At 50.8% G+C, this 24,141-nt stretch overlaps 7 protein-coding genes across 7 annotated transcripts; 5 read left to right on the top strand and 2 right to left on the bottom strand.

The window, feature by feature from the left end:
* Window positions 1-256: 256 nt before the first annotated feature.
* On the bottom strand, window positions 257-1,220 carry EJ05DRAFT_485231 (UBC-like protein; the record flags this gene model as incomplete). The annotated part of the gene is made up of 2 exons (XM_033745430.1): window positions 257-1,140; window positions 1,190-1,220. The coding sequence occupies 2 exons, from the start codon at window positions 1,218-1,220 to the stop codon at window positions 257-259; spliced, it is 915 nt and encodes a 304-aa protein (XP_033601624.1).
* Window positions 1,221-3,582: 2,362 nt separating this feature from the next.
* Window positions 3,583-4,288, top strand: EJ05DRAFT_335720 (uncharacterized protein). The gene has a single exon (XM_033740880.1). It carries the CDS (start codon window positions 3,717-3,719, stop codon window positions 4,128-4,130), a length of 414 nt encoding a protein of 137 aa, XP_033601623.1. The 5' UTR covers window positions 3,583-3,716; the 3' UTR covers window positions 4,131-4,288.
* Window positions 4,289-13,543: 9,255 nt separating this feature from the next.
* Window positions 13,544-13,906, bottom strand: EJ05DRAFT_485230 (uncharacterized protein; the record flags this gene model as incomplete). The annotated part of the gene is made up of 1 exon (XM_033745429.1): window positions 13,544-13,906. The coding sequence occupies one exon, from the start codon at window positions 13,904-13,906 to the stop codon at window positions 13,544-13,546; it is 363 nt and encodes a 120-aa protein (XP_033601622.1).
* A 287-nt stretch (window positions 13,907-14,193) lies between these two features.
* EJ05DRAFT_335307 (uncharacterized protein) lies at window positions 14,194-16,247 on the top strand. The gene is made up of 4 exons (XM_033740878.1): window positions 14,194-15,106; window positions 15,599-15,791; window positions 15,880-15,931; window positions 16,085-16,247. The coding sequence occupies exons 1-3, from the start codon at window positions 14,481-14,483 to the stop codon at window positions 15,892-15,894; spliced, it is 834 nt and encodes a 277-aa protein (XP_033601621.1). The 5' UTR covers window positions 14,194-14,480; the 3' UTR covers window positions 15,895-15,931; window positions 16,085-16,247.
* EJ05DRAFT_499592 (uncharacterized protein) lies at window positions 15,912-18,112 on the top strand (the record flags this gene model as incomplete). Its single annotated transcript, XM_033746868.1, has 3 exons — window positions 15,912-16,920; window positions 17,226-17,906; window positions 17,967-18,112. 3 exons carry the CDS (start codon window positions 15,912-15,914, stop codon window positions 18,110-18,112), a joined length of 1,836 nt encoding a protein of 611 aa, XP_033601620.1.
* A 1,043-nt stretch (window positions 18,113-19,155) lies between these two features.
* Window positions 19,156-20,186, top strand: EJ05DRAFT_335370 (uncharacterized protein). The gene has a single exon (XM_033740879.1). The coding sequence runs from the start codon at window positions 19,370-19,372 to the stop codon at window positions 19,889-19,891; it is 522 nt and encodes a 173-aa protein (XP_033601619.1). The 5' UTR covers window positions 19,156-19,369; the 3' UTR covers window positions 19,892-20,186.
* A 2,707-nt stretch (window positions 20,187-22,893) lies between these two features.
* EJ05DRAFT_485227 (uncharacterized protein) lies at window positions 22,894-23,924 on the top strand (the record flags this gene model as incomplete). Its single annotated transcript, XM_033745428.1, has 4 exons — window positions 22,894-22,978; window positions 23,015-23,198; window positions 23,249-23,761; window positions 23,801-23,924. 4 exons carry the CDS (start codon window positions 22,894-22,896, stop codon window positions 23,922-23,924), a joined length of 906 nt encoding a protein of 301 aa, XP_033601618.1.
* Window positions 23,925-24,141: the final 217 nt, after the last annotated feature.

Genomic DNA, 24,141 nt, shown 5'->3' with positions numbered 1-24,141 from the left:
TAGCATGAGTTGCATGCCCGCAGATCCAGGTAGAATATCTGTTCCACCCAACACAGAAGATCTCGCCGCAGATTTTTGCCAAATCTCTACAATGCGCAAAATTGCACATTAAGGCTCTCTTGGCCATTAATGAGCTTCTACGCTGAAACACATGACGCCTATATCGTGCCCTAGTATTTAGTGACACCATGCGCCAATTGAGTACCGCCAACGCCTTGAATAACCAACTTCAACAAGTGCCACCTGATTTATATGCTCAACCCATCTTTTTCAGAATCAGATATGCCAGGATGGCTATGAGGGCGTATATTGCAGGGTCTACCCACGCTGGGACAGCCCTGTTGGCGTTTTGCGGTGTCGCTTGCGCTGCCTGGCGTTGTTGGGTCGTGGCATGCGTTGTCTGGGTCGGCGGGACTTGGATTGGCCGGGCCTGAAGGGAGGGCGGAGATCTTGTAGTTTCCATTCTTGATGGAGGTGCTGATTCTACTGTGGATTGCGTAGGTGGTATTGAGGAATCTGCTGGAACGGCTGCTGGAGCTGGAGCTTCCGGCTCCGTTACCTTCTCTTTGCCCTTCGACTCTGTCTTCTTCGCGTCGGCTCCTAGGTCTTCACGATATGCTAGCCTCAGCTCTTCTGGCACAACATCATCATCCTTCTTGGCCTGATCCCCAGTCGGCCCCGCAAGCTTCTCCCTCTCTTTCATGATCTCCTCATTCGTATGTCCACACGCTGGGCACTTCCAACTCCTTGAATCCTCTGCCATCCTTTTTCGCGTACTTGCATCACACTCTAGCCCACCAACCTGGCCTGCAGAGACTGTGTCCATGAAGCTTCGTATTGCGACAAGTGCTGTCCTTATGCCCCATGCCGGCTGCCATGACTCCTCATGGAAGCCACTTATGCTCAAACAGATTTCACGATTGATTTCGAAGCGCCCGGATGGGGTGAGAAAGCGAAAAGAGGGAGGGCGGTGCGGGTATGCCGATGGCAGCACTATGCGGCCGTGATAGATGCCTTCGGCATACGGAGAGGGGTCGGGTGGTCCTCGTAGTGTGAAATGCCAATCGAACAGGTTGTCATCCATAGGTACCGCGTGAAAGTCTGCAGATGCATTATTCGCGAGCTCGGCAGCTTCCTTGACTGTGTCCACATCAGCTGTGAGTCTGAAGCACGATAGGTTGTGACCTACGGATGCGCTTTATGGTGGGGTTCCTGGACATTTTCTAGTTGCTCAATGGTGGGAACTCGAGGGATCTTCGGAGGCAGAGATCCAAGTCAGCAGAGTACGCTCTCTGCGAAGATAGGTGGCGTGCAGTGTATATGACAGGTGTTCACAGTTGCCCAGATACCTATGGATTCCTAGCGTCACGCCGACCAATGACGTTATCTCTAGCTATTCTGCCGCGACTCACTGTAGGCGGTGAACTTCGTGACAACAAGCGCGTCATGCACCTCGGCCTGCTGCTTTCATGTTACGTGGACGCTTTTATAGAGCTTTTATAGAACATAGTATGAGGAGATAAATTGATTCTCCCTATTACTTCCATAGATATCGACTGCGAAAAGTAGAACCGTGAAATAAGCCTGTTACACGTTAGTAAAGCCATAATCTAGGCCTTCAAATTTTCATGATCAATTAATTCCATCACCTTATCAGGTATACAGGGACGTTGCTGATGAATACAGCGGTATTTCTATGAGGGATTGAGATACTTGCAGCAGCCTCACATAAGTTTGAGCTCAAGTGAGCTTGATTGACGGATGTTAGGGAGTGTCATTGGAATACTTTGCTCTATTGACCTAGTACTGATGCAGCATGAACGAAAAAGTATATGAGAAGGTCATTTTCAGTTCTCTGAACCAGCTATTCTCCTAACTCAAGCCAATGCTAAGGGTGGTGGAACGAGAGATATTCAACGTGTTATATATGTCCAAATACTTCGATACAGAAATCAATACAGCTGTAGAGCCAAATACCTCGATATATAAATCAACACGGCTATAGAGCCAAATGCTTTACAACCACTATCATACAATCTTCGAATCGAGAATAAGCATGACATTCATTAAATCCACTCGCTCCCCAAGAGTTCAAGTTCAAAGAACCATTCCTGATTACTAGCACACCAGAATCCCCATACAACCTAGCTCAACAGATCAAAGACACCATCTTCGCTTCTTCTCTCACTCACAAAGCCAACAGTCTCCATCCCTCCTCCAACTATCATACAACCTCCTCCCTATTCCTACCACATAAACGTCCCCTGCCATCAACCACCCCAACACTATACAAACACCTACACAAACACATCCATATCATCGCACCACCTCTGCTAGACAACTTAACTCCATCGAAGAATAGATGCAAAAAAAACACCATCCATTACCCTGACATCTCACCTGTCGAAGGGTACCCTTGTCTAAGCTGGCTACGTGAGTGCGTCAAACGATCAATTGACTGGAGCAATCAAGCAGAACAATGTTCAGATTGAGCTATTCCTGCTTGACGGCAATGCTGCACAGAAATATCATTTCAACTAAGAACGCTATGAAATATTGAGGCTTCGGTGGACTAGAGACGTTGCTTATGTATGAATGGAAAGATAATTGGGTAGGATGTCAATTAGCTGATAGGTCATATAGGCTTTCTGTGCTTGGACATTAGTACCAGCGTTTACAAGTCTTAGCACTTTTCCCTATATACATATTCTCCCTCTGCGTACCTCTGATAAAGAAATAATTAAGTGTTTATCTAATCACTAGATTCACCACGCATCACACGCCATACACACCAACCTCCTCCACTCCTCTTTCAACAATCACCACTCTTTTCAAACAAGTGACAGACTAACAGACTAACAAACCACCATCTGTATAGACACCTCCCCTATTCTACCCCTAACCACAAGATCCAAGCCCAACACCAGATATAGTCCACAAGATTCCACGAAACGACATACCAGCAAACGGGACTAAATACGAAGAAGGATGTAAAGACATATATCAAGCGCAAAACCCTCGGTGCGTGAACTACTACCCAGTCGAGCTACAGAATCCGGTAACATGGACGCTATTGCGTACTTATTAGAGACGAACACCACTTCTCTAGGCAGAAAAGAAGGGATGTCGTAGCTGTATATCGCGTTCCCGTGTCCCCAAGGAAGGAAGAGGAGGAGAAAGCAGAGAATCATCAGCGTGAAGAGGACAAATAGAGTGGGGAGTATGTATCCGCCATCATCAAAGCCAGCTCTGCCATGGATCTGAGCGCTTTTTCCCAAGTCCAGTCATTCGAAATATCGTTTCTTAAGGCAACTGTCTTTACGAACCACGACATGCCCAGCCAAATACATGATACATGGCACATAACAAACCTAATCGAGTATATCGACAGCGAATCAGTATACGCGGTATGCTGATGAGTCCTACTTCTACTATCCACACATAACATACATACATACCATACCTCGCACCGCGAAAGCAGAGTTGTTAGAGCGCGACACGCACATAATTAGAGACTATATGACAAAAAACTTGGTAGAGTGCTGGTGCAGAAATCCGGGCTTTGGTGCTTGAATAGGAATTACGTTATGGTAGAGAGGGGGGATGGCATGGAAGAGAGATTGTATATCTCCCTGTGCTGAATGAGTCGAGACTTCATCCCGATCGCTGTTTCTATTTTTACTCTCGTACTATGAAACCATGGGATTCATATTCATATGATCCTACTAGGAGATCTAGGGGTACGTGCCTTGTATATAATATACCCTTCTCATATCTCGTCGTCTACGTCATCATTACTACCACCACTTAATTATCCTGACAGACATCCTAAGAACCATAAAAACACCTTCGAGACACGCCCTATGCCCTGTTCCCTACTCCCTCCAAGCACAGAGCTATCCACGTCCAGCAGACCCGTATCTCCCAAGCGCCTTCAAACCCACAGCCTCTGCCTGACCCTTATCCATGCTGTGTTCATCTATGCGTTTTATCCATTCATCTCTTCAATCTCGCATCTGACCGAGGGCGTGGGCGAGGGCGAGGTTGAGAGGCCGTGGTGGAGAGATATGACGCACGTCGTGTTGTGTTATGTCATATTGTGCTTGGGAGAACGGTCTGCCTGTATATAGGGGAGGTATTAGATAGTACAAGTCATTACTCGACGCTGACGAGGGGCTTGTACTCCAGTGTGAGACTCGCGGGAGATGAAGAGTTTGAATGCAGAGCTTTGAAAGGTGGGATAGCAGGGGGTTGTTGGGTGTTTGAACGATGTCGATCTAGTATCAAGTACACCCCCGTAGATTAATTTTTTCTGGTTGTTGTTGTTGTTGTTGTTGTTGTTGTTGTTGAAAATATCTCTGCGGTGTGGTCATGAAGAGGCTTCTAGGATCGTGTGGGTATGACTGGTTCAAGGAGGTTGTATAATCTGCGCTTTGAAGTCATACTATGCCCAAGTGTTGTGTCTGGATGAATGGATGGATGTCTGAAGCCTTTTGCTTTAGTAGTCAATATATCAGGCTGGTAGAGAGGATGCGCGAGAGAGAAACTAGTATTTCATCCGGTTTGACAGCTCAACGCCGGTTATTCGTCGTCGTCATTTGATGGATATATGGCGACCCAGGAGGTCGTAAAGAGAGAGTACTCTTGTCCAGAACACTCGTAAGGATATAATACAGCAGTCCATCAAGTCCATGTAGACGCGCTCATGGTTCCCGGTAGAACGCATCTGTTCGTACGGTGTTTCAAAGTCTTTCAGGTCCAACTACAAGCCGTGGGGACATATATACGTTGAGGCTTGCGACGCCATCAGCGTTTCGAAAGTCATGTCTGGATCATAGAACAGACATTAGCACACAATAAGACTGTGACCAGCAGCTGTATGAGAACGACGCTTATTTTCTTGGTCATGACAGCCGTCGCCATGAGATGGTCATCTACGAGCTTCGCACAGTCTCACAGCCATGCCTAGCGAAAGCTCTTGATCACCGCAAATGAAGAAATTGGCGTACTTGGGTGGCGCTGGAAGACGTAACATTCTCGCATGCCTCACATCACACTTTTCCTGGCAGTAGAAGGGTAGGGAGCACCGCTTGAGCGCTCAGGGTCTCAGTATCCAAGCATGCCTGATATCAGCCTTGACACAACCAGGAACGATGCAAAGGCTCATTGAGTGTGCTCAAGGGCAGCGCAAAGAAGCCCTCTGTGACCCAGTCCAGCAGGGATACCACCTCCACTAGGCTCAGAAACCCCAACAGTGAGCAGATGTGGTTAAGAGTGCATTCACCATGTCATATGCCAAACATCACATTCAGATACCACAATTAAGGTAGCATGGAGTTAATCTGGGTCCACGAAGACGCATAAAAGACGCGGGAGGGCGATTAACGAGATTCCAAACTCCATGAAATGCAAAGCCCTGTAATGTCATCCCTGGATGGGACGTGAGAATCTCAACAGGCATTCCTCGATCTATGAGCCCGCCCACAGCACTACGAACCCCTCTGGCAATCGCCAGGTGGAACTTCAGTTCGGTTCCACAGTTTTGACTCCAGAAATGGCTTACGATCTCCACTGCACTGCCAGCGAAGACTGATTACAGCAAGTCGACGGTGTCAAAAGTGAGGCGTACGCATGGCGACACGTGAGATCGAATGATGTTGCTGCACGGAGAAAGGGGCCTCACAAGAACTTGTACACGCTCCAGACTCGAAGGTGATGAACGCTCTACGCGACCACGCAATATCTCAGTCTCTCCGAAGCAGTAATCTGGATATTGACTTCGTGTGCGGCGTGCCTCACGAATGCATAGTCTGACCGAGGAGGACTTGACCGATCGGTCCTGAGGCAATATCCGGCAATTGGAACTAGTTCCTGCAACACCGAAACTTGATGACTCTTCTGCAGGTATAGCCTTTGCCCGCTACGATAGCAGTCAGTGAACTGAGGGCATTCTCCGAACTTTGTCTTGAGCACAGCATCACTACGCGCGTAAAACAGCATCTGATGATAGGGATTGCAAGTCGGCTATTTGCGGATTGTCCCTCGCGTCGGTGCCTTTTCGTACGAGCAAGCACAAATACGTGAAGGCAACCGAAAGAGTTGACCTGAGTCAGGACCTCAACGTTCGCCGCTGTGGATGCCTTTTAGGTCTGGAGAACCATGTCGTCTTAGCACGTTAGTAGAAGACCGGCCTATGTGTTTCCTTAGTCGATAATCAAGCACCGTTGAAGCCGTTTAAGACTCGTACCACAATGATTCAGTGGCGTCGATGATAAAGGAAAGGGAAAAAGAAAATCATAGCGCGGTGGGTATCGATTGGTCATCGGTGAGGAGTGTCACCTGCAAAAAGCACCGGCATTCGTCCCGCGCTCGAATGTGAAACAGCCCAAGATGAGGTGAGATAAAGGCCAAAGAAGTGGACCTATGGAGGCATAGAGAAGGCCTGGGCATAGTCAAAGATAGAACTGCTCAGCTCGGCTTGGCTGTGCGACTCCAGACGCTGTTGCGCGCGGCCTTTCGGGAAGTGGAGTGGATCAAGACGATTGCCAGTAGGATGTTTGTATGAATACCCAACCTTCTAAGTAGATGCTCCGCGGCATCTCTCTCTACGCCGACGTCCTGATCGGGGGACAGCTTTTCCGAAAGACGAAGTAGCTCCGATGCGGCAGGTGAATTCAGTCATGAATGTGAAGTCTCGGGATGTCCGCTGACTCTCAAGATGGAAACCTAGGGAGTTTCGCGCACTCTACGGCGACCTCTAGCACTCATATTGCTTATCCTTGAATTCGTGTTAGCTCTAACAACACAGCGTAGAGACGGTCTCCACTGTCCGTGCGGTGCAGTTGTAGACTACAAGGAATGTCGAGACGAGGAGGGACTTGATGGCGGCCATGAGTCGAGACGCCTTGAAGCTTTCGCTGTGGAGCTCTCCCGACTCACCGCAGCGGATGCGGCCCAGAAATGAAGCCGTCTACCACACGTGACGCATATGGAACTTTGAGCTGCACACAGTAACTATTAATTAGCAATTATTAGATGTGATAGCGCGCACGCGTGACCGTTGGGTCCACTTGGGCATAAGGTGATCCGAGCATAGCGTCAAATGATGGCAATCTTAACGTAAACGTATAAAGCTAATTATAGTAACTGCTGGCTCCAGTGACTCTGCGAATTTAGTCTCGAACGGCATTAGACTTCGTTTGCGGTCGAGGCGCTGACTTCTTAGGACCAATTTGACCATGATGTATCTGATCATACCTTTGAGTCGCCTGATGGTTCAAATCTTGCAATACGAAGATAATTGGTCATTTCAGTGCACGCGAGGTCGTACAATGCCACAATAAGTTTCGCTAAGGGTCTCTACAACTGTCGAGTCGCGGACAGCAGAAGTATAGGATGATAGCTCAGAGCTGAGGCAGAAGCAAGCTCTGTTCGCGCTCGATTTGATGACGCACCTCACGAATCGGAATAGGCGGGTCTGGTAGGATGATGGCTCGTCGATATGCGACCCGTATCGTCGTTCTCGACCGGTGCGATGCAATGAGAGTTCTCAGATACGATACTGGAGACGGTTCATGGCATGGACAGGGCGTGTTTCGAGTGTGTAACGTGCCGGATGGTCGTTGTCGAAGCTCTGGTCAAGGCTGGGCGACGGGTGAAGAATCAATCTGGCGCAGCTGTCAAACACCAATCTGGAAAGTCTAGGGTGACGCGATCGTAGCGGTCGCGGCAGTGGGAGGCCTGTTGCCGCATAGTCGGGCTGAGGTACAACCGGAGATGAAGGGCAACCCTTTGTCGTCAACAAGGACAAGCAGATGGCAAATGCATGCTCCAGCCTGCGAGTGCAGGATTCAGGATCACCTTCGGGTATGAGGCTTCAAGATGAGATAGCTACCATGTACATGTCGATGCAGACAGATGCAGGCGTGCCAGAAAGAAAATCGAGCCTGGTCATGGCAGCATGCGTGCCTAGGTAGCGTCGACTGGGTAGTGGCGCCACGGTGCAGCCAGTAAAACCTGGCTGGCCATACCCTGCACCCCCGCCCTAGTAACTGTCAGAGTCAACGGACCGAATGGAATGGTTGGCCTGGCCTGATCTTGTTGCTGCTGTCGTTTCTTCTTGCATCGTCTTCTCTCTTCGTCTGCTCTCTTCCTTGCTTCGTCCAGGATTCTGGCGGGAGCCTAGGGGGACAGGGACAGGGGCAAGGAGACAGGGTAGGCAGAGCTCTTCGAACTTGTCCCGGCCCCCTCCCCCCTGGTATAAAACCCCCTCCATGCACTATCCGAGCCCATGTCTGTTAGACGTAAGGATACCGCGGACGGCTTTCACTCATCCTCGTCGCCAGCGCTGGAGCCAATCGTCTTTTGCAAGCAGGAGCACTTATGCATGAACGTTAGGAAGTTGGCCGTCTGTTTGCAAGCGAGCTGGGCGGCATTTCAAAGCAGTATATCGTTATTTTTAAATCGGCCTTGACAGCGGCATTAACTTCGCGTCCTGTTGGTCTTGTCCAGATGCTGCATCGAATGGTTCCGCTCACTGTCGTGAGGGAATCATCGTTGGCAAGCTTTGTTCTGGCGTTCTGGAGTTCTGAAGTCCCGGTCCCTGGCTTCGATCGATCGTCATCATGGAGCCTGGCGATGGAGCCATCAGCCTTCCAAGGTCACCCGGACAGCCAAGCTATTAGTTGACTGAAAGCACCCGTGACCCGCAGTTATGTACTCTGGGCCTATACACAATATCGTCGCTGGCTGAGCACCGCAGTACCACCGAAACCACTCGGCCTTTCTACGGGAGCCAATGCCTTCATCCAATTGTCATTTGTCGCTCTGATCATGGCCGGCAGTGAGTGCTGGAGTGAAACTAGTCCTTAATTTCCCATATCTCAGCTGTCAGGTCTTCGGGATATAGGTGCGTGTGAACGGCTTGTTTATACACGATATTGCCGTGCAAGCTGCATCTCGCGTCAGCTCGCACCACCCAATCGCATGTCTGAAATCATGGAGGAATCCGGGTCTCTGCACTATTTGGGCCAAGGATGGCAGCAGAGATAATTCCAATGTCTCACACAGTTGTGATAAGCTGCCGCTGTAGATTGGGCAACTGCATATCGTAGTCCGAGGAAAATGGAAAGGAGACCACATGTGTGGGCCAACACAGATGCTGCGAAAAGCATTCGGTCCATCATTGCGTTCTATCCGATGGTTTGTGGGCCGTGGCCCCGGTGGAACATGTCTCGTTGACCAGGACCCCGTGCTTCTCCGAGCCGGACGAAACCCCAATAATGTGTCAGTGATCTGAAGTCGCCCATGTATTCGGGAAGCTTGGTAGATCTACCTTGGTCTTTCCGTGAAGATGATGATTATGTCGGAGTTTTGGAACCCTGGTCTCTCCCGTACTATGTTCCTAAGCCTCTAAAACTTATACAGAAGCCTTAGGCTTGAACGTGGGTCCATGGTTCTTTCCTTTCCCGTAGGCTGCCACATGGGTAAACGCCTAAAGAGGCTGCGCCATGGGGAATCTTGTCAGCACGTACGTACAGCACAGTTCTTTAATGAAAACTTCCAAGTTTAACATATAACAGTAGGAGGAACAATCTTATGAGGTGATGGGAAAGCACTAGAGCACCTCTCTATCGAGACGCTCGTAGATTGTGGCGGCCAAAGATGATAGATCTTGTTGATGGAGCAGTTCCTGCGATCATCTGTTGTCCTGTCGTATGCCTTGCGCCTCTGACCTGGCATCCCTGGGCGGGCTGCCATCTCGGTACCAGGAAGAGAACCATGATCGCTTCACGGCATCGGACATTATATATTATACCCATGATGCCTCCACATAGAATAGTCCAGGGAGTAAGTGAGCCTAATTGCACGACAAATATTCTTCTGGATACAAAGTCCTCCCGGTCATTATGCTACCTATCGGTTCAAGCAAGTAGGTAAGCATTGGGGAATACTTGAGGTTGGTGACTGTTTGTATTGAGAAGGTTTGGCATCTTGCCTCCCATTGCGTGTGTGGTTTGTTGAGTTACGTCTGCGTGTCTTTCACCTTTTCATGTGCAGCATCATGAAGCAGCACACCTACCTCAAAAAGACGAAGACAGGGCTATGATGAGACTTCAACAGCGTAAAGCTTCACGAGTTTTAACGACTGAGGCGTGATGAATCAGATACTGCATGCAGAATAGTTCTGCGTGAGTAATTGGCCACAAGTTCTAAGCAGTTTGCTAGCTTCCGGCAAGCATTATCCTTCTGACATGTGATGACAACAGTGGAAGGCACTGTGATATGCACCAATCTTCGCTTTGAGGTCCGGGAACGCGGCAATCTGATTATGCCAAAAGGAAAAGAACTCTGTGGTCAGTACCTACGAGGAGTCGAGAGGAGACGCTAAAAGCTTCGTCTGAGTAGTAGGTGTACCGTGTATGAGACGTTGAGCGATTGAGTTTTTTCTGAGCTCCTAGCGCGAGTGTAAGAGCAGACTGAGATGGCTATTGGGGACTCGCAGATAAGCGGCCTGGCAACTTCCGTGCGCTAATATGTCGGCTATTGTGAAGGAAACAGACACATTCTAGGAAACAGTACTCCGGCGGCCAAGAACGTCAAAGACCGTTAGCAGTGTATAAAGCCGGTGGGCATGATCACGCAAGGGTGAAATGAAGCAAGCGCTGCCGACGGTGGGAAACGACGTAAGCGAACGCCTAACCCACACGGAAACGATGAAACGCACCGAGAGACGACGTCGCGAACGCCGATACGAAGACGTGGAAGAATACGAGCACGCGGGGCGCTAGAAGAGTAAACGAGCGGAACACTTGAACGACGCGTGCTTGATGCTCTTGGGCTGTCTGTCAGTGAGAGGAATAGCGGAGTCTGATATTATCGTCGGCTGTTCCGCATCGACCATTTCTGAAAGCGCGAACCAGGCGAGACGGTGATGGGCCGAGCATCACTTCCTGTGGCGTTCGGTCGGTGTATGTGGGTTAAATCACTTCAGGCACAGTTCACGGGCCGAGAGTTGCTAACATGAAACACGTCTAGAGATTGACTACTAGCGTTGAAGGACTGTTTAGTCTCGTATTAAACCGACGCGACCGTAAAAGTAAAGCGAGGCTTAGGGAGATGATGTGACGGAAGATGTGTGGGACCATCACGACGTCGACCTATACTGACAACACGACCGAGTCTCCGATCAATCATCATGACTTGTCGTTGATGACGGGAACTGTCACCGGACGCATGCATAATAGTTTTCGTTACGATGTTCCGAGGTCCGGCTGAGAGTACGCTATTGCTTACAAAGTGTGTAACGCCGTGCCCCCTCCCTACCAGCAGAACGACGGGCAGAAGGATGGACTGAGCCCGCTAACCCGACGCAACAGAAAATTCAATTATGTCAGCAGTATTATCTGCAGGATGGCGAACAGGAAAGTCGGCAAAAATGGAAACATCGGCTTCCGATCTCGTGTCTGCCGGTACGAGTGGCATGTGGAAGCCATATAAATTCCGCGTAGCGCCATACATTGATAGGGGCTTGTTGTTGGAGAGCTTGATGATGAACTGCCTTTGTGTTGCGCGCAAGCTCCATCTATGATGGCCACCAGATTAATTTTCAGCTTGTGTCGACTATTTGTGTACCAGGTGCCAGGCTGATGATAGACACGGGCGTACCCGCGAACATGGCCTCCATGCTTAGTTTCCAAAGCTAGAAACGGTCTTTGCGTTTACCTGGTGTATACCTAGTTACGGTATCATGGACCAGCTCTTTTGCCATACATAGTATATGCCTTCCTCGGTCGTCAAAACCCAGGGATCCCGAAGAGACCAGCAGCCCACGCGGGACCCACGCTCCTGTCCACGCTTCTTTCCACGCCTCAGCAGTTCTGGGCGGCCCGTGAAAGTCGGAGTCACAAGTCATGGTGCACAATGGGCTGAAAAGCTGTGCCACGCCTCATCAAGCGCTGAAGCGCAGTTCCACGGTTGAACCAGCACACTGGACGCGACATGCGGGGGGTGGCATTCTGGTGACTTGAAAATGAGCAAAGTCGCACACAGCCATGCATCGCTTGTCATAGATGAGGGCATCAGGAAGTGGAAGAAGCAGCAAGCGCTGTTGCTGCATGTGCCATGTATGTTTGTGTACGATGTCGCAAGCGGGTAGGCAGAATTGCTGGGTACGCTTGGACGAGAGAGGGATAGACAGGCCATGGGACCGTGATCCCTGGCGTGTTTTGGATTTATTCTTGCGTGCGCCAGCGCCATCAGGAGGGCCATCGTTGACTGGCCCGGCAGGTTATCGGCATTGGAGCTGGTCAGTGTGCGAATGGAAAGCTGAGACGCGAAGGGAGAGGAGGAAGCGGAAGAGGACAAGACAGCGGCGAGTGGCTTCGGGCAGTAGATTGAGGAGAGCGATGCAAGATGCAAGAAGCACAGACAACGGTCGAGTGGCGGGGCAGTAGTGCCAGGAGGGGGGGGGGGGGGGGGTTTGGTGGATGAGAAGAGAGAGAGGAAGAGACAGAGAGAGTCAATATTCATAGAGAGGCGACATTGTCAGAATGTGAGAGTGGGAGTGAAAAGGAAAATGATTCGCGGTGGTTGGCCATGATTTCTGCCTTGGAGCCTGACGATGAGATGAGCGGCGACAGAGAGAGGTAGCTAATTCGCTCGTGGCTCGCACAGAGCGCGTCAGCATCCAAGTGAATAAACCTCTTTCTGCGGAGGGCTCTCCAGAAATGCTAATAATATTGATGCTCTAATTAATCAATTACCGAGTGCATTGAATTGCCCTACACACCCCCAGCCCAGGCGTGACCGGTCTATCTTCACTCTGCACCGCGTATTACTGTGTGTACTGTCTTTACTTGTCACTCATCATTCTTCGCCTATTTGACCATATGATGAAATACAAGCATTAGTGGAGATGCGTTAACAAACAGTATGCGTTGATATTGAAGCTTAAGTTAATTGTCAGGCCTGTCTCGAGCCGCACCACCCTGTAATGATGACTGTAATTCACCCTGTAACCGACCAAACCAGCGCCCACCGGCCCAAGCTCCACTTTAATCAACTGACGCCCTTGATTGACCCTCGACCCCTCGACCCTCGACGCTGCCCACCACCACACAGATTCACAACCAGCACCACCACCAGCACCACCACCACCTCAGGCCCCCATCCCGAATCTTGAACATTCAACAGCTGCTGCCCATCTGCATTTCATGTTACCTGCCTGCTCTCTCCACTCTTCTAGCTGCCTAATAGGCTACTAGCTCGCTATCTTTCACTCACTGACACTAGCTACTACATTACCACAACACAACTCCCACCACCCACACACCACTGCATCACCACTACCTCTTGCCCCCCCCTCCCCCCTCCCCTTCCATCCCATATCCTGCCCTTCACACCCTCCCCCTCCTTTTGTTCTGTCAGTTCGACCGACCATATCGTTTGCAACTTGTCATCCTGTAGCCGGAGCCCAGTGGTTTCTGAAGTAGTCGAAGCCTCGCTGCTCCGATCAGCACGCTGCACCATCCTCACACACCCATCACCTAACAGCCAACCATATCAATAACATCACCAACCCATCGTGGTCTTCTTTTTTATCATCTTCATCTTCGTCATCACCATCACCATCGTCATCGTCAGTACGGTCATTACGAATGGCGCATGCATCGCCGCGCCAGAGGGCAATGTCTCCCCAAAGATACCACAGGGCCGAGCCTGTGGCGGAAGGACTGGTAAGTTGAAGAAAAAAAGCCCCAAAAAGCCCTCCCTGGTCATTCGCAATCCCTCTCGCATGCGCACACGCTGCTTGACAGCCTGCACTACTGCCACTTCCTGGGGGCCTCCGCCTACAATCCATACCATCCATACAATCCATACAATCCATACCGTCCATACCATCCATACCGACACCAACAACCCTGGCGACTGGCCGGCCCTGTCAGAACGACAAGCAGTCTACTACTTCTATACGCGCTACTCTCGTCTGCTTGTTTGCTCTTTCTACAAAGTTCTACCGTTGAACCCAATCCATTTTCTGCGCGACATCATTCCCCTTGCTACAGCCGCCCTAGAACAACCCTCGAGGACGAGGACCACGATTGCACTGTCGTTGCTGGGAACATCCGTCGACGCGCCCACTTAGCATCAACGTCCAGCCAGCGCTCATCCGCAAACTCTGTCTCTCGCTCTCTCTCCATCTCTGTCTCTATCTCTCTCCCTCTCCCTTGCATCCATCTCTCCCCAGGCCGCCGTCCGGTCGCTGCTCTCACGGCGCAAACCTTGTTTGTTGTATTGCACGGGATATTAGCATTACATTCGACTGGGCTGGACCTCTCCTGCATGCACCAGGCTATCTGAGCGCATCGTGGTTGCGTGTCAAGGACAAGGCCGCGTCAGGTATATTTTATTTTGGACGAGCGATCGACCCCTCGAAACTCACGTACTCGTTCCGTTCTCGCGTGGTTCTGGCTCCCTACATGGTATGCGCCGCTTCTCTTACCGTGGCTGATTCACCCTCCGGGCCCTTTTTTTCTTTACTTTTTCTTTCTGTCGCCAAGACGCCACCCCAACTTTACTGCTCACTGCCCGCCGCCCGCTGCCCAATTCCCTCTGCCCTCTCCCCCTCCCCCTCCCCCCCCCCAAACAAGCACAGGCGCAATTTGGCTATTTGCTGCCCAGTTCTGGCTGACTTGCTGACTGCTGACCGCTTCCCTGCACCCTCATACTCTTCTCAAACACCACCACCACCATCATCATCATCATTATCCCCACCACACCACTACCCCCTCCCCCTCCCTGGTCTATTGTTCTACTGCTCCCTGGTTCCCTGTCATCTACTTTCTGCTTCTACGCTGTTTCCGTCTGCTTTCTATCTGCTTGCTGTTTATCATCGTACCACCTCTTCTACGCCTTGCTCTATCCCTGCTAGTTGGTTCTGCTTAAGAAACTCCACTGCTGTACAACATCCCTCCCCGTTGCACCTCCCCACCAACATCCTTCTTCATCTTTCTTCAACGTTCATTGCCAATCGTCATCCTTACTCTTCTCCTTCTTCCAATCTCTCCCTCTTCCTGTCTCCATCTCAAAGCAGAATCTCCCTCTTGTAAGGCTTCCTTTACTGTCTCCAAGTTTCCCGTTCATTGCCCGCTTGTCAAGGTTTCTGTTGCAATTGTCTGGAGAGGACAGAAACAATAGTCGTCATGTATGCTGCCAGTCCATTTTCTCTCACCCATACCCGGACATTTCGGCAGAAATATGGCATGCCTGATCTTGTCTGTCCAGGAACCAGGTCGGGACCAGGACTCATATCAACCCTTGAGCCTTCATCCCTGCCTAGGCACAGGCTTCTTGTTTACCTACAGACGCGTACGAGGGTGACGGGTCGTGGCAGCAGCTCTTCTCTTCACACTCCCAAATCCTGCAACTTCGCTCATATGCACTCTGCTATTTTGCAAAACCACGCTGTTCATGCTAACATTGCCGTCGCCAGCATCATCCCCATCAGTCCTCGCAAGGCTTGCCACCGCCGCAGCATCTCCACCAGCGACCAGGAGTGATCCAGCAGCAGCATCCAGGCTCACCACATCAACCGCAGCATCCGCAACCACCGCCACAAGGACCCTACCCTTCGCCTCACAATTCGACTCATTCAATTCCTCAGCAACACCAGAGTCCCTATCCGATTCAGGGTCAGCCTAACCAACCTCCTCCAGAGGTTTCCTATTATTCATCGCATCCAAGTCCATATAGCGCAGGGAGCGGACCAGGTAGTTACACATCATCCGCAGGTAAGCAAACAGCAGTAGCGATACATCTATCGCAATCTGCTTCCGCTTTGTCATGTATGTCGTTGGACTGCCCCTGACAGAAATCTAGATACACCAGAGCTAGGAATGGCGACCGCAACGATGAGACAATTCCCGCCAATGTACGCGACTCCGCAAACAAACTCGCCCGCACCGGTGCAGTCACCGCAGCACGATGCTCATGGCAGACCGATCTATGGACAACCGGCATCAGGCATGGGATCAAGCATGTACTATCCTCAATACTCGCTACCTCACCAACAAACGTCATACAGTCAACATGTTCAACACAACCCAATGCACACCAGTCCATCGTTGATTCAAGGCCCACACAGTCAACCACTTCATCAATCTCCCCACGCAGACTACAAAGGCTTGACCGGCAGCCCAAAGTCACGGATGCCGCAGACACCACATCAACGACCACCTTCTGGACTTGGCGCGTCGCAGACTACTCCACAGGGTCCGCCTGGAAGTGCTGGTAGCATGCACCCGGGTAATTCAGCAAACGTAAACCCCAACGCTGCTCCAGGCCCTATCCCAGCCACAACTCCGCTTGTTGTTCGACAAGACCAGAACGGTGTCCAGTGGATTGCGTTTGAGTACTCGAGAGATCGCGTCAAGATGGAATACACCATTCGATGTGACGTGGAGTCGGTAAATGTGGAGGAACTGCCGCAAGACTTCAAGACCGAGAACTGTGTCTACCCTCGCGCATGCTGCCACAAGGATCAGTACAAAGGCAATCGCCTGCATTACGAGACGGAATGCAACACTGTCGGCTGGGCTCTTGCGCAATTGAATCCATGCTTGAGAGGCAAGAGAGGATTGATCCAGCGTGCAGTGGACAGCTGGAGGAACAGCAACCAAGACCCACGACTTCGCAGTCGCAGAGTCCGAAGAATGGCCAAGATCACCAACAGGAAAGCTGTGCAGGGAGGGCAGCATGGTCCACACATGACGCCTAGCGCGCCGGGAAGCGCAGGGATTCCCAACTCGGCGGGCTTGCCAGGAGCCCCAGGTTCAAGGCCAGGTATGGGAATGGGAGGTCAGCTCCACCATCATCACGAGCACCCAGGCGGCGCGCCGGGTAGCAGCGACGATGTCAGCGGTATGTTTCACCAGATGGGATGATTGATTGGCACTTTGGCGATTGTGGGATTTATATTCAGATGCACTTCTTGTCACCTTTGCCTTGCACATGTACATTATTGTTTCCCTCCCGGTGCGGCCCCTCGTACTGCGTCTTTACCCTTTACCCATCATCCAAGTACGCACTTAGCATCATGCCCGAAAAGTTGCACTTGTCATGTTTATTGCGCGGCCGCATCTCTACCCACCACCCACACTCAGCAACGACTAACGACGCTCAATGGCGTGGACTGGCGGCTAATCACTTTTCTTTCTCTCAATCAGGCAGCAGCTACGACCAAAGCCCGCAGACCCACCATCATGGCTCCACCAATGGACAGGGAATCAGTTCACCAAACGACGTTCGCCCGGCACACAGTTTCAGCCCTACGTACCCTAGCTACTCATCGGCAGGCAATTCTTCGATGCCCTCGATTCACGGGTCAATGGATCACGTTGGTGGTCATGCGCATCCGCACTCAAGCGCTGCTCCTGCCGGTAAACGGGCTGATGAGGAGCGTATGATTGCGTTGTTCGGGGACCTACCAGAGGCCAAGCGTCGCAAGTTCATTCTTGTGGACGACGCTCAGCGAGGAACCAGAGTTCGCGTACGAGTCATGCTCGATCAAGTCAACATGGACGAGATTCCAGACTCGTACCGTAAATCTAACTCGGTTTTCCCGCGCTCGTGCTTTGACATGCAGACAGCCTCACCTCCAGCTTCGCCACGTGGAACGCACGTTTTCACGAGTGATCCCGAGGACGAGCGCGAAGCCGAAGCTCCAGTCACTGGCCGAACTCTCGTTCCAGTGCCAACAATGGACGGCGGTGACATCAAACTGCCGAAGCCACGAATCACGCGGACCAAACGATCACGTGAAGTCACTCTGAACGAATTGGGCTATCGCATGAGCTGGAGCCAAGGCAGAGTGTTCGCCGGTCGTACGTTGTTCTTGCAGCGATCTTGTAAGTGATGTCAAAAGATGTGGAAGAAGGATGAGGAGAAGTGCTAACGATGGATGATAGTGGATGCATACCGCAACAAGATGCGCAGTACGATGATGGCCGCAGGACATGACATTGCACAGAAGGCACCGCACTTTGACACGCGTGTTGGGAAGAAGCGCTGGATGGAACGGTCGAAGCGTTCCAAGCGGGCCAGCTCTCCTTAAATACATTCTCTTATCGTCCAGGATGTGGCTGTCTGTATCCACTGGGGGAAGTCGAGCACGCAAGTCATGTCGGAGAAAGACCTAACAACGAGCCAATGTCAATGTCGGGCATGTCCAAGTGCAGAATGCAGCTCCGGCTCATTCTTGGCATAAAAGCGCGCTAGACCCCATACTTCAACGGCTGAGGGATTCCTGGTCGTGACTCGTCGTCCCGTTGGATGCGTGTCGGTCGGAGCTTTTTTGTCTGGAACGTCAGCAATTGGCGTTTCCTTACGACTGGGATGGCGTCTGAATCTGTTGCTGTCTCCTCCATACTTTCCATGCCCTATGATGGATACTCCTGCTGGCGAACCTCGCAGGCTTACGTTGTCTTGTCTTCTGATCCTTCGCTGGACGGGGGATTCTTGACTTCCTCGGCGCCTTCATCAACATCATCGGTCGATGCAGCTGTCAACTTCTTTATCGGCTGGGACCCCTCCTCTTCTTCCACTTGGACATTCCCACCATTCCCCTGCATCACTCTCTTCATTCCGCAGCCCTGCTTACTATGTGCACATTAGCGCAACGGTATTGCATTTCAACGTCTTTACTTCCTTGCCAACCAACATTCAACCTTTTTGTCGCCTTTTCTTCCTTGACACACAGATGAGAGAACCAGTACAGTCTTCTCGCATCTTCATGTCGCCGTCATTCTCCTTTGGACGATGTTGCCCTGTATACCACTATCCCGGACTCGTCGACCATTCTCGTCGCTCCAACGGTCGCCACGTTACCGCAACTCTGAGGATTGTATCTACGTGGGTGGTCTTTTCTTGTTTTACATTTTAGCACCTTTTTTTCCCTTTGATATATCTTACTGGCATGTCTTTTGTTGGCACGGACTACTATCGGCGGCGTTTCTTGGTCGTCGGTCTCGTTTATTGTTTGTTTATCTTTGAGGGAGAGTTCATGTCGTTCCGGGGGAGGGATCTTTCCAAAACTGGGTGGATCCATGTCTTTTGAACTCGTCCTGAAACGCACATGGCGCACGAGCATGCGCAGCATACGAATTGAAACGGCCGTACATGGGTGGGGCGTACAAACGTTCCATAGGGATAGATGAACGTGGATGTCTCATTACACTGACTGGCACAAACGGCTAACGGGGGACATGGAATGGAAAGCCAAGTCAATTCGGGGGATTTTGACGAAAATGGAATGTATTTGTTTTCATAACCTTTTTCTATCTCTCTCTCTCTCCTCGTGATATCATGATGTATGTCTCCTGGTCTTGTGGTCTATTGTGCTTTGCTATATCTTCTCTTCTCTTCTCTTCTCTTCTCTTCTGCCTGGTGGAGATTGGTTCTAAATACACCGGAAATTCTTTTAAAGACAAAAAAGAAAAAAAAAGATTTATACAGGACATATACTTTAGCATGCGTTGTTGTGAATAGGTTCTTGCATGAGCATGAGCATGAGCCCTTGCGTGCCATGCAAGTCCATGCCCTGCCTCATCCCACCCACATCCCACCCACACACACACATACATTAACCCAGATCCAGGATAGCCAGAACGAAGACCTCGCGACGAGCCATTTTAACCACGAAAGACTAACACTCACTACACTACGCCAATCACCTTACCTTAGCTTACGCTACCCTACCTCACACTACCTACCCTATCCGACAGCACTTCCGATCCCCCCCCCCAACTTTCCTTTCGGGCTGCTCTCCGATTCATCACGTCTTTTATCCCCGAGGTTTTGCCCTTTTGAGTCTTTCTTGGCTAGGACTAATTAGGTATGGGGACTGCGCGTTCCTGGGCTGTTGGTTGTTTGGGTTGTTTGGTGGTGGTGCGTGGTTTGGGGAGTGCGGAGGAGGAGGAGGGGAGAGTAGGGAGGGGAGGGGTTAGAGCGCGTTGAATGGGGTGGTGAGGTGAGGTAGGACGCAGGCAACATTGGAAAGCAAGCACGCAAGCAGGTAAGTAAGTAGGTAAGTAGGGAAGTAAGTAGGGAAGTAAGCAAGCAAGGCCATATTTCTTGCCAAACACAATCCTACTTTGCTGTGCTGCTCGCTCTTCTCGGCCCCCTACCCCTCTGGGCCCCCAGACTGCGGCCTCTTCCAAGTGCGGCTTGGGGTTGTGAGGTTGAGTCTGAGTGGGTTTGTATTAGGTAGGTAGGTAGGCAGAACAAATAGGCGTTTTCTCTTGTCTTTGAGCTTGGTGGTGGCTGCTGATGGTTGGGTGTTTGTTTGGTTGGTTGGGTGTTCGTCTGGTAAGCATGCTCATCCCGTGCGCTGTATGGCACTGTATACAGTATATAGTACATATGTCATATAGCACGTCCAGCATGCGGCGCGTGAGACGGCGTTGGATTTGGACGTTGTTTTCTTACCTACCCAAACGACTAAACAACCAACCGACACGACTGACTGATTCTAACATCACTGAATAGTTTGAATGATGGCATTCTGTATTCTGTTTCTGCCGTGTAACTCTGGCGCTGGTTGCGCGTTTGTCATGGAATGGAATGGCATTGCTGTCTGAGTATGCTTGCGTGCATGGGAGGGATGGCTTGTTATGACATGTATGCCATGTAGGTAGTAGGCATGGATAGCATGGCGGATATCGTGCTCCGCAAGGGGGCGAGAGGTGTGAAGGGACTGTGAAGCCTCTAACCGAGGGGGCGCTATGGTGATTGAGATGGGTGCGTGGGGTTATTATGGTGGTATGTGGTGGTGTCGGACCTAATGACCTAGAGTAAGTTGTGTATGGTATGGTCCCGCTTAGTCAGATCAAGTGTGACGTCCACTGCTGACGGATAGCCGGAAAGACACACAGTAAACCGCGAATGCAGCACATGAAAGCACGCGGTAAACCACAAAACAAACAGATAAGCAGAAGAGCGTGCGTGTAAAGACCTACCTTCTACCGACATTCTAGCAGCGCGCCATTCCAGCCGGGAGCATTTGCGCCCCTCCTCTCAGCCGTAGCCGTCGCCGTAGCCGTAGCCGTAGCCGTAGCCGTAGCCGCAGCGGCACACACACCCGGGGGACCAGCCCAAAGCCAGAGAAACCTAACCCAGCCCGTCCCCCGACCTAACCAGTCCCGTCCACATCCCCCCGGTCCAGTCTCCCCAACAGCACGGTTTGACAGCGGGAGCTTAGGAGGGAATCCTGGAGGCGTGCCGGACCAAGGCGACTGTAGCGTGTCTTTTGCCCACGCGCCTTAACCCCTACCGTCTCCTCCTTGCGCCGCTGCGAGCGAGCCCCGCGCGTGGCGCTGGGGGGGACCCTGCGCTGGGCTGCCTGCGCTGGGGGCTAGGGGGCTGTCTGGCTGGGCTGTCTGGCTGGCTGGCTGGGGGCTGGGGGTTGCCTAGTATACCCGTGTCGAATACGAGGTGTTTGGCTGTTGCTGTTTGCTTGTCAAGGGCAGATGGGAAGAGAAGAGAGGATTTCGAAAGGTGGGATTGGCGCAGTGTGAGATGACTCAGTTTGCGGTATATGATGCAGGTAGGTATGTTGGAGGCGACGTTTTGTGGAGAGCGTGGTATCTATTGGGGCTGGGTTTGTGGGGCAGCACCGAGTTGGTAGGTGGTATGCGAGGCGGTGCTGGTTCGGGTAGGTGGTTTGTGTGATGCCTTCGGGGGGGTAAGGGCCCCCTCGGGAGGGAATGGATGAATGGATGAGTGGATGGTGCGTGCTATGAGGAATGACTTTCGCGACGCGGCGATGATGCCGTGGCTTAATACGATGGAATGTCAGTGGATTGTTGGCAGAGAGTCATATATAACGGTTGCTATAGATATATGATTTGTTTGATTGGTCGAGTGTGAGGTTGCGTGCGGTGTTTATCGGATTTGACTATCTGAAGGCTATCCACCAAAGGATCATTCCTGCAGGAATCTTCGTCTCCAAAGCTCAGTGGCTGCTACGAGCTTCTTGAGATATTTATCTAGATCTCTACATGTCCATGGTGTTCTATTGATAGCTCTTCTTATTGGAGTCTCCGACGGAGGGATAGAGGTCGTTTACTCAACTCACCGAGGAGGCATATCCTCAATATATACTTGTTTTTCATTTCGTCTCCCACATTCGGCCATACCAACCAGAAAGCAAGCGGTCCCGTTCGCTCCCGCCTATTTAAGCTGGTTAGGGGTGGATTAGTAGTTAGGTGGGTGACCACTAGCGAATCCCCACTGCTGAATGTTTTGTATTTTGATGCTTCTTTTGCTTCCTTGACGATGGTGTATTACAAATGAGAGGTTGGGATTTGTTCGAAATTTGTGGTGTTTGGTCGTGTATGACAAGTCCGCTGTAAGCATCTATTATGACCACCGCCCGCAGTATAGTATATGAACAGGGAGAAAGGAACGAATTGCAGCAAATGGGTAGACAGTACACATGATTCTGACGTCGTGGAGTCTGTGTCAGGCTCACGTTTCCCCCATCACGAGCACAAATTACATTCATCACCATTATCAGTGACTGCTATGATCGGGCAGTATTCATGATTGTGATCAGATTATTTCTCCTTTACTCCATAGCAGCAGTTCCTGTAATGGTACATAGGTGTCGTACGTGATGCTTTGACTAGCATAATAGGTACGGGTGACAAGTCTTTGCACGAACAGTCGCTCTGTTGCAAGCCTCTAGTAGACACAAAGTTCACCACGTCAGATCAAACATATTACATCTTACAGCGCGACACACAAGTCCCTATGGCATAGGGCTACCCTTTCCTCTGAAGTCTTATGCATCGATGTGCCACAAAGATATGCAATCCTTAGCCACCGGTATATCCAATGTCCTGGCCACCAGAGACCCACGATGGCACCACCACGACACGGGTACCGGTCACAGACAGCTACTTAGCGCCAGGGAGATGCGGTAGCTACTACAAATAATACGCAAATTAACTTGTAGGATGGGATCTAAGCTACGGAGTTCTAATCGACTTAAAAGTCGATTGCTACCCAGACGCGTTTACGCACTGTCGAAGTCCTGGCGGTATAACAAGCTATGGACCACTGAAGTGCCCTGGAGCCTCTCATACGGTCTGGGAGTCTACAGTCGCACTGTCTATTGTCGATATACTACGTTGTCCACCGTGAGCTGCCCGAACCTGATCGATCTTGGAGTAAGCTGATGCAATCAAAGTGGATATACCTACAACGGAGGAGATGAACCACATGGTGGCGTTGGTCTGGACTGCAACACCGTCGTCTCGAGTGGCTATGTGTTTATTTATACGTCATATGACTATCCCTTCGATCCATACAATGCCGATATCAAGACCAGTACCATCAGCGATGGATATGTGCTGGGAAGAGATGCAATCCGCGGTCGGAACATGATCACTGGGACAACAGCTCCAATGCTAGCCCGAGCGACGTCTACACCTATCAGTAATGCTCGAGGAACAGATACTGGTAAGAGCTTTGGTATAGGCATCACGGCACCTTTATCCGGATTCACATCGGTAATGAATGCTATCGTTATAGTGGTTCTTATCTCCATTACACCCCCCATTGACGATCAGCCATCTGATGTATCTCGTTTGCTACCTAGCTCTTTCAATATTCCAAATGGCACAGCAACGCCCCCTGATACTGGATTGTCGAAAGGAACCAGAATTGGTATCGGAGTCGGCGTACCTCTGAGTATTATTAGGTAAATAGCTCTGGCGCTAGCTATATATTTGCTGAAAAGGCACCGAAGACAGCCATTTATGTCCCGATACACAGTCTATGAGAAGACTTCAACAGCTGTGGCAAGACATGATGGGCCCATGGAGCTTCCAGCTGAGGTCATGTGTCATGAGATGCCAGGATAGAGTGCCAAAAGTTGCTGGACCTTCTATCAGTGCCATGAGCAGTATGATACACAAATGAGTAACCCGCTACAGCTTCGATCTACGAATTAGATGGCCGCAATAACCTCGATGTTCATCTTACAGAGTCGTGAGGCCGATGTCGATACGATAGAAAAATGAGGTCCCAGCAAATCTGTTTACGTCTGTACTACCACACTACACGTGGATTGATGGCTCA

Source organism: Pseudovirgaria hyperparasitica (genome assembly GCF_010093815.1).
Source record: "Pseudovirgaria hyperparasitica strain CBS 121739 unplaced genomic scaffold EJ05scaffold_6, whole genome shotgun sequence".
Taxonomy (NCBI): Eukaryota; Fungi; Ascomycota; class Dothideomycetes; order Acrospermales; family Acrospermaceae; genus Pseudovirgaria; species Pseudovirgaria hyperparasitica.
Note: the sequence above shows the minus strand (reverse complement) of the source record. Positions and strands in the feature narration are given on the sequence as shown.